The following is a 12,522-nucleotide window of genomic DNA, read 5'->3' on the forward strand; positions in this document are numbered from 1 at the left end:
TGCTCCAGGTCAGCTTCCTGAAGCCCCATGGCTGCCTCGGCCCTCCCTTAGCCTTTGTGTAACCCACCTATCATTGTGCAAAGTGAGATGTGTGACTCAAGTGCTGTAGATGTCAGAGATTACGATGCCTGTGATGACCTGACAGGACCACCAGGTCAGTGACTGCCCTGATAAAGCGGTGTGGCCTGAGAATCTGTGGTTAATCAGTAACTTCTGACACTGTGGAAAGAAACACATGCTTCATCTAGGGTAACAACATAGCAGGCTCACAAGAACAGCACCATCATAAGACCAACTGATAAACTGAGTCATGCTGATTAAAAAAAATTAGCACCTGTCGCCAGGTGTGGTGGTGCATGAGTGTGATCCCAGCAGCTCAGGAAGCTTAGGTGGGAGGATGGCAAGTTTGAGACCAGCCTCAGCAACTTGGCAAGACTGGGTCTCAAAATAAAAAAAAATAGAAAGGGCTGGGATGTGGCTCAGTGGTAAAGCACCCCTGGGTTCAATCCCTGTATCAAACAAACACAGTTATCTGACCACCTGCGGCGGCTCTGCATTTGTGTCTGCCTTGCCTCTGAAGCCCTAGGATGCCCTTGTCCCCACTTAGCCTTTCTGTAACCTGTGCAGCTCATGTGTGGGGGGTGACCTGCATGAGTGTTCTGGATATCAGTGATCATGTTTGGAATGGAACACGAGAACATGAGATCGCCATAGTCCTGGCCAAGGAGCCGGTGTCCTGTTCAGTGGGCATTAGGGACTTCAGAGGGGGAATGGGTGTCACATTCATCAGCCAGGATGGCCCTAAGAAAGCCACACACAATGCATGACTTGGCCAAAGTTTGTCTTCTCGCAGTTCTGAAGCCTGGAAGTCCAAGATCAGACCTCGGCACTCGGCCTTTCCCTGGGGTTCCATTCCTCTGGGGCTTACCAGTGGCCCTCTGGGGTCTCAAGACCACCATCCCTGCACAGACACCTTTAAGAGAAGAGGAAATCACTTCCAAACAACTAGAAGGAATATCTTGTGTGTCAGGAACACGTAACATGAGTCAGCATGGTAAGCTACTATAGGCTAAAATGTTCTTGTGGTGGTTTAGGTGTAGGGATTCCTGTGAATTTGTATAAGATTAAATCCCTATTGATTGAACAGGAATCCTATCTAGACCTTAGATTAAGAGAGAAAAGATGAGATTACTAGAGGAGGAACTTGAGAATTATCCAAATGATCAACTTAGGGTGGAGCCATCTGGGTTGATCCTATAAAACCCAGCCTCAGCCCAGCGACGACTCATCTCTTGGATGGATTCTTGGTCATTGAGACTCTCTTCCAACATGGCACAAGACAGCTCTTCAAACAGTAAGTTCACAGCCCACCTGACAGATTATCCTGGTTTGGGGAGGAAATTGGGCCTGTTAGAAATTGTGGGAATTCTGTTGGTTAAGTATTTGAATATCCATCCTGGGGAAAGGAAAAAAAGGCTTCCCTGATGTAGTGTTTTGAAGATAGGCCATTTGCTGAGCATGGGAGGCTGAGGCAAGAGGACCATGAGTTCAAAGCCAGTCTCAGCAACTTAGGGAGGCCCTCAGCCACTCAGGAGACCCTGTCTCTGAATAAAATACAAAAAAGGGCTGGGGACGTGGCTCAGAGGTTAAGGCCCCTGGGTTCAATCCCTGATATTAAAAAAAAGAAAAATTCCATTTTCTGCGCATTTGAGCATCGGGGTTTTAGGAAGGTGCAAATATTCAAGAGTCCAACAGGACAAACTTGCTTCAGGAAGGAGGAAAGGAAAAGCAAAGGGAGACAGACTCAGTAAAGGAGGGATCTTGGGGCCTCTCTGAGCTAGGCTCCAAGCGTCGGTTCAGAGCCGCTTCCAGAGCTCTTCTCCTGAACTTTGGTGTGTCCATCTGAGGGCCTACTGGTCTCACAGATGTCTCAGACCACGGTGTGCCCAGCCGAGCGCCCCATCTTCTCACTCAGCCCGTGCTGCAGCCTGCCCTAGCTGGTGTGATGCGATTGCTCTGTTGGTGGATGGTCACAGCCTTCGGTGACTGCCTGTGTCACCGAATGAAAGCTCCTGTCCCTACCACTGTCCATCTAATTTGGCTCCCTGGAGGGTCTGTGACCTCATATCCTGTCCCTTTGTCCTTCTTCAGACTTTCTCTGGGTCTTTACATTGGCTCTGTCCCTTCTGGAAATGGGTGACTCCCAGATGTCACCACCGCTGTCGATCATCAGATCTTTCCACAGGTCATTTTCTCAGTGATCCTTTTTTGGTGTGTGTGGTGGGGACTGGGTGTTGAGCCCAGGGGTGCTCAACCCCTGAGCCACCTCCCTAGCCCTGATGGTATTGGAGACAAAAGTCCCACCAAGTGGCTTAGGGTCTTGCTAAGCTGCCCAAGCTGGCCTCAAACTTGCCATCTTCTTACCTCAGCCTCCAGAATCGCTGGGATGGCGGGCACGCACCACCTCACCAGCTGAATGCAGTATATTTTAGATGGATCTATCTTGCTAATCTAATCTTCCCCCATGAGTTTGGTCTAAAGCATAAAATTCTATCATGCACCACACTTTGTTTATATTCCCTTGGTGATGGTCCACTTAAATTTTGCCAACTGTTTGCTATTACAACATTCTCCTAAATGCATCACGGAGAGCCAGCCACAATGGCGCACACCTGTAATCCCATCGGCTGGGGAGGCTGAGGCAGGAGGATCACGAGTTCAAAGCCAGCCTCAGCAACTTAGCAAGATTCTGTCTGAAAAAATAAAAAGGGCTGGGGGAGTGGCTCAGTGGCCCAGTGCTCATGGTTCAATCCCCAAAAATAAATAAATAAATAAATGGGTGGGTGCAGTCAAGGCCCCGCAAGATGCAAATGATGCAAATGAGGTACAAGATGGGTGTGACCTGTGAGGGGTGTTTTGGGTGTTTTTTTGAGAGGGGTCTCTGCCGCCCTCTAGGGGTTGCCCAGCTGGTGTTCCAGGGGGGTCTTGAACTCTGGGCTGGAGAAAGCCTCCCTGAGTGCACAGGGCCACAGGCGGGGTCCCCCCGCCGCTTCCCCCTGCAGGACCCCTCGCAGAGGGCTAGGCACCTGTGGTGTCAGACCCGTCATTTCCCCTGGGCGTCACTCAGCCTCGGTTCACAGGGGCGATATCAGGCGCCATACATTGTCGCGGGGACCCTGAGCCCAGAGGGGCCAGGTGCCTGGTTTCATGCTGATTCTGTCTGGTGTCCTTGCCCGGGACTCCAGGCCCAGGCTGTCCACTAGGATTTCCCCAGCCAGGCAGAGGGCCGCCCTGTGGGAGGAGGGAACGCAGACAGGACCCAGGCATCTCGGCTCTGAATCAGGCCAAGGAAGAGAGAAAGGAGGCTGAAGGGAGTGCACCGCTGGACTCGGTGACCGTAGGAGGGAGGGGGCAGTGCGAAGATCTGGAGCAGCCGGGCAGCTGGGCTGGGGGCACAGTGTGGAGCCCTGCGGAACAGCAGGCCGGGCAAGGGCTAAGCCGGGCAGGACATCGCCAGGGCTCCCCGCAGGGGCCTGGGCCCATGTCAGGGTGGGCCTCCCTCTGTGAGGCGCAGTGGGCAGGGGGTGGTGGGCCAGCATTGGAGGGTCAAATGAAAATGCTTCCAGGCGTGCCCCCAAATCTCCAGTAGCCCAGCAATGCTTCGCCTCAGTTCACTGCGTCCCTTTAGGTTACAAACAGTATGCTCCAAAGACTCCAGCTTTGGCTACTTCAAGGAGATATCCTGTATCTAAAGTCACATGATGTGGTGTTTTTCCTCTTGGAGATTCTGGGCAAAGTATGGAATCCTTTTAGTCCTCCTTTTGGGGTGCTGGGGGCTCGATCCAGGGCCTTGCACCTGCGAGGCCAGGACCTCACCACTAAGCTGCATCCCCAACCCCTGGAACGCCTTTTGTGATTAATTTTGTGCACGTAACATTTTTTTGGAATATTTTGGAAATTGATCTAGTTTGTCTGTGATGGTGAGTGATAAGGACAGACCCAGGGATCTTGACCAGAAAACCTGGAATGGCTAAATGGCCCGTGCTTTGCTTCTGGGTTCAGTTCTTCATCTCCAGATGGACCCATCGCACATCCTCTTAACCCATTGCTTATGATCTACACGAAAATAGCGCCACCGTTTTCTATGGGGCTTGAAAACAGGACCCTGCGTGTCCGGTTGCAGCATTTGGGTCAGTTGGAGAAGCTGGAAGATCAGCTGTGTTGACGGGCGTGGCGGGGAGGGCAGGAAGCCCCTCCCTGCTGGGGAGAGAAACTGAGAGGCAGGACCGGCCGTCTCCAGGTAAGCTTACCCACTTGATGGTGCTTATTTCCTGATCTTTCCACAGGGCCCATGCCAGGGAGCTATAGGCGTGATCGCACTAAGTTCACCAAAGAGCAGCTGAAAATCCTCATCGACACCTTTAACCAGATGCCATACCCAAATTATGCTACCAAACAAAAACTTGCCGTGGAAGTCAACACTGATGAGTCGAGAATCCAGGTGAGTTACAAATCCTCTCCTTCCTTCCTTCCTTCCTTCCTTCCTTCCTTCCTTCCTTCCTTCCTTCCTTCCTTCCTCCCTTCCTCCCTTCCTCCCTTCCTCCCTTCCTCCCTTCCTCCCTTCCTCCCTTCCTCCCTTTCTCCCTTTCTCCCTTTCTCTCTTTCTTTCTTTCTTTCTTTCTTTCTTTCTTTCTTTCTTTCTTTCTTTCTTCTTTCTTTCTAGTACTGGGGATTGAACCCAAGGGAGCTCTACTACTGAGCTACATCCTCAGCCCTTTCTAGTTTGATCAGGGTTCTTGCTAAATAACCCAGGCAGGCCTCAAACTTGCCGTCCTCCAGCCTCAGCCTCCTGAGTCACTGAAGTTACAAATTCTGTATCTCCAAAACTGGAATTGGAAAGGAAGAAAGGAAAATCACTGTGATGGCACAGGTTCCAAGCAGTGTGCTGAGGGCTCTGTGTAAGCCCAGAGAGCTGTTGCCCTTGGTCTGGCATGGTTGTGTACCACCACAGTTCCCGCAACTCAGAAGGCTGAGGCAGGAGGGTCACAAGTTCAAGGTCTCGGCAACTTAGAAAGACCCTGTCTTGAAATAAAAGATAAAAAGGGCTGGGGATGTGATTCAATAGTACAGCATCCCTGGGTTCCAACCATTATATCACCAAAAAGAAAAAAGGAATGAAGAAATGAAAGGAGCCAAAGCAAAGCATGCAAAAACAGACACTTTTTTCTCTCCTAAGATGGCATAAAGTGCATCATCTGATTCAGATGGCTACGTGGAGGGAAGTCCAGCTTGGTTGTGGGGTCACAGCCCACCGTGGAGCTGCCCACGTGAACCTTCTGCTGTTCTTCAGGGTCTTGCTTTCTTTTCTCCATAGGTTTGGTTTCAGAATCGCAGAGCGAGACACAGGTTCCAGGAAAGACCAGAACTTAAGGAGGCTTTGGAATCAAGCCAACTTCCAGAACGGATTCGAAGTAAGCAGCCTGTGCAGATCTGTCTCCACAGGGGAGCCAGCTGCTGCCAGGAGCAGGGACACAGCAGCCCTGCACTGTGGGCCGTGGACACTCCTACAGGCCAGCTGCCGGGGAGGCCGACCCTGTCTCACACAAAAACAAGCAGCAGGGATGCAGCTGGGCGGTAGCCAGGGCCCGGCAAGGCCCTGGAGGTTCTGCCCTGCCCGTGGGTCACCGTGGCCCCCTGCTAATCCTCTCCCACCCACCCTAGGTGAGGAGGCCCGACGGTGCCGCACCACCTACAGCCCCTCTCAGCTGCACACCCTCACCAGGGCCTTCAGGAACAACCCCTACCCCGGGATCCATGGCAGGGAACAGCTTGCGAAGGAAGTCGGAGTTCCTGAGTCGAGAGTCCAGGTGAGTGATGAGGCCCGCGGCTGCTCCGAGTCCCAGAAGGGAGACGTGCAGGAGGACAGCCATGCCAGCCTGGCCACTTCACTCCCCTGCCAGGCCCCCAGGGCCAGCTGCCTGGTTCTGCCCCCACCCCCTGCCCTCAGCGCTGGTCCCTCAGCCCCTGCTGGTAGTTCTTCTTTTTACCCAGCCCCATCTCCAGACCTTTTCTAAATTTTATTTCTGGAGGTAGTCTTGATAAGGATCAAACTTGTGGTCCTCCTGCCTCAGCTTCCAGAGCAGCCGGGACTGCTGTGTGCACCACCGTGCCTGGCCCAGGACACGCACGGCGAGGGGAGGCGGCGAGGGTTCCAGGCCTCGGGAAGGACTGCACCTGTGATGAGGGCCCTGGGGGCTTTCAGGACAAGAGCCTGTCACCAGATTGGGACAGGACTGGATGCCAGGTTCAGAATTTTCAGGCTTTAGAAAATTTATTTTCAGGCTTAAGAAACCTTCACAATGTTCCAGGAATGGGCAATGATGACCTGTGATTAGGCCTGCAGGGAATCACCTGTCCCTCTGGTTTGCCTTAAGAAGCAACTGCAAATTCATATGACGTCCACTGTCTCCATCAAAATCCTTTGATTTACTCACTTAGATTTGGTTTCAAAATAGAAGATCTAGATTACGTGTGCAGAAAAAAGAAGAACCCGGTGAAACCTTCGAACCCGGCCAGGGACAAGATCCCTCCCAGGGAGTTCAAGGTAGGTGGCCTGCGGGTCCAGCACAGCACAAAGCAGGAGCCCCCTATGGGTCCATGCCTCCTGAGGGTGGGGCCGGCCACTCCCCCCAGGAGGCGGAGGACACCCCCTCCCCAGCGTCTCAGGGCCCAGAATCTGGAGGTTGACACAGACCCTGAAAGTTCTTTCCACGTCTGGGGAGCTTCCAAGGAATTCCACTGCCCGCGTTTACAATGAGCCTGGCAGCCCCATTTCTTAATGGATTTTGGCCTGGGTGTGGCAGTGCACGCCTGTAATCCCAGCCACCTGCAGGACTGAGGCCGGAGGATTGCAAGTACTCGACCAGCCTCAGGAGCTTGGCGAGAGGCAGGCTGCGAGGTGGCTTGCTGAGGCGGTAACAGGCTCCCTGTTGGATTTGGAAGGAGCCAGGCTGACCTTCACGTCTGATGGTGAACTGGCCCCTGTTTTTCCTCCCCCGTCTCTCCTCCTGAGGTCCGGGAGGCACCTCTGAACCTGGCACACCGAGAGCCCCGCCTTGCAGGAACCTTCCGGATCTCAGCCACAACGGCCAGGTGGACGCTGAGCAGCTTCCTTCACCCACTGAAGAGCGCGGTGCTGGTCCCGCCTGACAGGCACTGCTGGTGTGCCTCGTCCTCCGCCCTCTCCACCTCCGTTAACCGTCTCTGGAGAAGTAAAAGGTGTTTCAGTGAAGACAGGAGCCAGGACAATGCCCGGGAGCCAGGAAGCAGGAAGCCTGCCTGGGAAGATCCTGGGGGTCTTGCTCAGGCCAGAGCAGAGCTCCACTCTGACCCCGGGTGGCCCAGGGTCCTGCCACCAGGGAGGGGCCTGGAGATGCACTTGCAGAACCTGAAGCACCGTGGGCTTCCCTGGAACGCTGCCCACAGAAGTCCAACGGCACCGGCTTCCGGCAGCTGGAGCCAGATCTCGGTGGACACAGGCAAACCCAGCTGCCTGGCATCGCCAACATGGCCCCGGGCTCTTCAGTCCTCCTGGGAGTGCCCCCTGCTGCTGCGACCTCCAGCCAAAAATAAACAGTCGTGGTCATTTCTCAGTCCTCACAGTAAGGACCTGGGGCAAAATCACCAACTCATGTCAAAACCATAAAATGAAAATTTGAAGAATGAAATATGTACACCATCGGGAAGAAGTTCCTCACTCACCATTTTTTTTTTAGTTAAAAATATAAAAATTGAACATGGTTATGGAGGAGCGTGTGATTTCAATATGTAGACATTGTGCCATGTTCCAATCAGGGCCACGTCTCTCTGCTTAAACTTTATGGTATTTGTGCTGAAACGTGCACTATCTTTCCTAGTTTTTTAAATAGACAAAGCATTATATTTTATTATCAGTTATCACCTGTAATTGTCCTTCTGTGTCACAGAACACCAGAACTCGCCTCCTAACTGGCTCAGCATGCACTGGCCAGCCTACCCACCCACTCCCTTCCCTCCCCAGCCTCAGCTGTCCACCATTGTACTCCCAACATGTGTGTGTGTGTGTGTGTGTGTGTGTTTGTGTGTGTGTGTGTTTGTGTGTGTGTGTGTGTTACAGGAACTGAACCCAGGGGTGCTTAGCCCCTGAGTCACATCACCACTCCTTTCTGTTTTTTAAAATTGTCTCACTAAGTTGCGGAGGCTGACCTTGAATTGTGATCCTCCTGCCTCAGCCTCCCAAGTAGCTGGGTTTACAGGCGTGTGCATCATACCCAGCTCTACTCTCAACTTTTATGAGGTCAACTTTTTGAGGTCCACAGGAGTGTGGTCATGAGTAGTTTTTCAGAGCCTAATTTCTTTCACTTATAATGACCTCTAGTCCCATCCACGCTGTTTCAAATGGCAGGATTCCCTCCTCTTGTATGGCGGAAATAGCATCCCACTGTATGATCTACCACGTTTTCTCCATTGCCCCATCAACTGGTGGGCGTGAGGCTGGTTTGGTTTCCTAGCTGCTGTGCACAGTGCCGCAAGGAACACAGAAGGGCAGGTGTCTCTTCAACGAACTCATTCAGCTTTATTTGCACGTACCCTTGCTAGTGGGGTTGCTGGAAATCGTGGAAGCCCTGTTTTTATTTTAAGGAAACGCCACAGTTTTCCATAGGGCTGTGTGTTACATTCCTACCCACAGTGGACAGGGGCTCCTTTTCCCCACTCCCCTGTCAGCACTGGTCATCTTTTGGCCGCCCTGGGCATCTTTGTGAAATTCTGTTCCCCACAAAATAATAAAGCTTGGGATATAGATCAGTGGTGGAGTGTTTGTTGGCAAATGGGAAACCCTCAGTTCAATCCCCAGCACAGCAAAATAAATAAAAATACCTAGGAATAAATTTAATCAAAGAGGTAAAATATCTCTGTAAGAACACTATAAAACATTGAATGAAATTGTGAAGATTACAAAAAAGGAAAGATATACCATTTTCATGCATTGAGAGAATCCATTCTATGAAAGTATCCATGACACCCAACGTGATCTACGTGTTCACCGCAGTCTTTCGATGACAGTCTTCATAGAAAGAGAAACAACCCTGAAGCTTGTGTGGAACCACAAAAAATAAATGATGAAAGTGATTTTGTTTTGGGGGGGGGCATATCAGGAATTGACTTCAGGGGAACTGAACCACTGAGCCACATCCCCAACCCATTTCTGTATTTTATTTAGGGACAGGGTCTCAAAAAATGAGTTGCTTACAACCTTGCTAAGTTGCTGAGGCTGGCTTTGAACTTGTGATCTTCTTGCCTCAGCCTACTAAGCATTGGGATTATAGGTGTGCACTGCTGCACATGACCTCAAACAAACCTTGAGCAAAAACATCAAAGTCATCACTCTGCTTGTATTAAAAATATGCCACAAAACACGGCATCACTATGTTTCCCAGGATGGTCTTGAACCTGGGCTAAAGTAACTCCGGCCTCAGCCTCCCAGGTTGCTGGGACTAGAGGTGCATGGCACCACACCTGGTCCTGGGGCCTGAACCCAGGGTCCTGTGCATGCTACACACTGACCATACCACTGAGTTACATTCCCAGCCTATAATGTGTGTGACGGGAGTGTATGTGTGTGTGGGGGTGTTGTTTACTTTTCATAATGGGTGTTGAATACAGAGGTGCTTTACACTGAGAAACATCCCCTGTTTATTTTTTATTTTTTAGTTGTAGGTCAACACCATACCTATATTTTATTTTTTATATGAGGTGCTGAGGATGGAACCCAGTGCATCCCACATGCAAGTCAAGTGCTCTGTCCCTGAGCCACGTCCAAAGGCCTCCTTTCAGCAGTTTTTAATATTTATTTCAAAGGAGAGTCTTGCAGAAATTCTGAGATGGGACATGAACATAGGATCCCATTTCCTCAGCCTTCACAGTCACTGGGATTACAGGTGTGTGCACATATATCCAGACTCCAATGTCCTTTAGAGAATGAAAAAAGCTTGATATTGTTACGAGCATTTATAATTCAGGATTAAAGAATTCCACATTGAGAGGAAGACTCACTGAATGATGGATTCTTGTTGTCTTTGCAGTGCTGGGAATTGACACAGGGTCCGTGTAAGCCAGCAAGACTCTCGCACGGAGCTACATATCCAGATCTGAAAGAGGATTTTAAAATGTAAATCTACATAACATTCAGCAAAAAGAGGGAACAGTTCTCCAACTAAGGTTAGAACTGCTCTGGAATGAAGTATACAGAGTTCATGTTAGAACTGTTCTGAGGTGAGGTGTAAGGTGTTCATGTTAGAACTGTTCTGAGGTGAAGTATAAGGTGTTCAAATCAGAACTGCTATGGGGTGAGGCGAAAGTGTTCATGTAAGAACTTCTCTGGGGTGATGAGTGAGGTGTTCACGTAAGAACTGCTCTGGGGTGAGGTGTAAGGTGTTCACGTAAGAACTGCTCTGGGGTGAGGTGTAAGGTGTTCATGTCAGATCAGATCTGACGGCAGGTGTAAGGTGTTCATGTCAGATCTGCACTGAGGTGAGGTTTAAGGTGTTCATGTCAGAACTGCTCTGAAGTGAGATGTAAGGTGTTTGTGTCAGATCTGCTCTGGGGTGAGGTGTAAGGTGATCATGTCAGAAATGCTCTGGGGTGAGATGTAAGGTGATCATGTCTGAACTGCTCTAGAGTGAGGTGGAAGGGGTTCATGTAAGAACTGGTCTGAGGTGAGGTGGAAGGTGATCATATCTGAACTGCTCTGGGGTGAGGTGTGAGGTGTTTGTGTCAGATCTGCACTGAGGTGAGGTGTAAGGTGTTCACTTCAGAACTGCTCTGAGGTGAGTTGTAAAATGTTTATGTCTGGTCTGCACTGAGGTGAGGTGTAAGGTGTTCACGACAGAACTGCACTGAGGTGAGGTGTAAGGTGTTAACGTGAGAACTGCTCTGAGGTGTGGTGTAAGGTGTTCCAGTCAGAACTGCTGTGAGGTGAGGTATAAGGTGTTCACGTCAGAACTGCTCTGAGGTGAGGTGTAAGGTGTTCATGTCAGAACTGCTCTGAGCTGACGTGTAAGGTGTTCATGTCTGAACTGCTCTGAGGTGAGGTGTAAGTAGTTTGGGTCAGATTTGCTCTGAAGTGAGGTGTAAGGTGATCACGTAAGAACTGCTCCGAGATGAGGTGTAAGGCGTTTGTGTCAGATATGCTCTGGGGTGAGGTCCAAGGTGATCATGTCTGAACTGATCTGAGGTGAGGTGTAAGGTGTTCATGTCAGTTCTGCTCTAAGGTGAGATGTATGCTGTTCATATTAGAACTACTCTGAGGTGAGGTGTAAGGTGTTTGTGTCAGATCTGCACTGAGGTGAGGTGTAAGGTGTTTTGTTACAACTGCTCTGAGGTGAGGTGTAAGCTGTTCACTTCAGAACTGTTCTGAGGTGAGGTGTAAGGTGTTTTGTTACAACTGCTCTGAGGTGAGGTGTAAGCTGTTCACTTCAGAACTGGTCTGAGGTGACGTGTAAGGTGTTTGTGTCAGATCTGCACTGAGGTGAGGTGTAAGGTGTTTTGTTACAACTGCTCTGAGGTGAGGTGTAAGCTGTTCACTTCAGAACTGTTCTGAGGTGAGGTGTAAGGTGTTCATGTCAGAACTGCTCTGGGGTGAAGTGTAAGGTGTTCTTGTGAGAAATGCTCTGAGGTAAGGTGTAAGGTGTTCATGTTAGAACTGCACTGAGGTGAGGTGTAAGGAGTTCACATCAGCACTGCACTGAGGTGAGGTGTAAGGTGTTTGTGTAAGGTCTGCTCTGAGGTAAGGTGTAAGGTGTTCATGTTAGATCTGCTCTGAGGTGAGGTGTAAGGTGTTCACGTCAGAACTGCACTGAGGTGAGGTGTAAGGTGTTTGTGTAAGGTCTGCTCTGAGGTAAGGTGTAAGATGTTCATGTTAGAACTGCTCTGAGGTCAGGTGTAAGGTGTTCACGTCAGAACTGCTCTGGGGTGAGGTCTAAGGTTGTCATGTCAGAAATGCTCTGAGGTCAGGTGTAAGGTGTTCACGTCAGAACTGTACTGAGGTGAGATGTAAGGTGTTAACCTCAGAGGTGCTCTGAGGTAAGGTGTAAGGTGTTCACGTCAGAACTGCACTGAGGTGAGTTGTAAGGTGTTAACGTCAGAACTGCTCTTAGGTGAGGTGTAAGGTGTTCATGTGCGAACTGCTCTGAGGTGAGGTGTAAGGTGTTCACGTCAGAACTGCTCTGAGGTGAGGTGTAAGGTGTTCACGTCAGAACTGCTCTGAGGTGAGGTGTAAGGTGTTTGGGTCAGATCTGCTCTGAAGGGAGGTGTAAGGTGTTCACATATGAACTTCTCTGAGATGAGGTATAAGGTGTTTTTGTCAGATATGCTCTGGGGTGAGGTGCAAGGTGATCCTGTCTGAACTGAGCTAAGGTGTGGTGTAAGGTGTTCATGTCAGATCTGCTCTGAGGTGAGGTGTAAGGTGTTTGTGTCAGATCTGCA

The 12,522-nt window shown here is 50.4% G+C and overlaps 1 protein-coding gene across 1 annotated transcript; it reads left to right on the top strand.

Annotated features, from left to right (window-relative positions):
• The first annotated feature begins 1,329 nt into the window (after positions 1–1,329).
• Positions 1,330–10,150, top strand: Duxa (double homeobox A). Its single transcript, XM_026381677.2, has 6 exons — positions 1,330–1,354; positions 4,347–4,501; positions 5,375–5,471; positions 5,722–5,867; positions 6,499–6,604; positions 10,122–10,150. The coding sequence occupies exons 1-6, from the start codon at positions 1,330–1,332 to the stop codon at positions 10,148–10,150; spliced, it is 558 nt and encodes a 185-aa protein (XP_026237462.2).
• Positions 10,151–12,522: the final 2,372 nt, after the last annotated feature.

Source organism: Urocitellus parryii, chromosome 15 (assembly GCF_045843805.1).
Source record: "Urocitellus parryii isolate mUroPar1 chromosome 15, mUroPar1.hap1, whole genome shotgun sequence".
NCBI classification, from domain to species: Eukaryota; Metazoa; Chordata; class Mammalia; order Rodentia; family Sciuridae; genus Urocitellus; species Urocitellus parryii.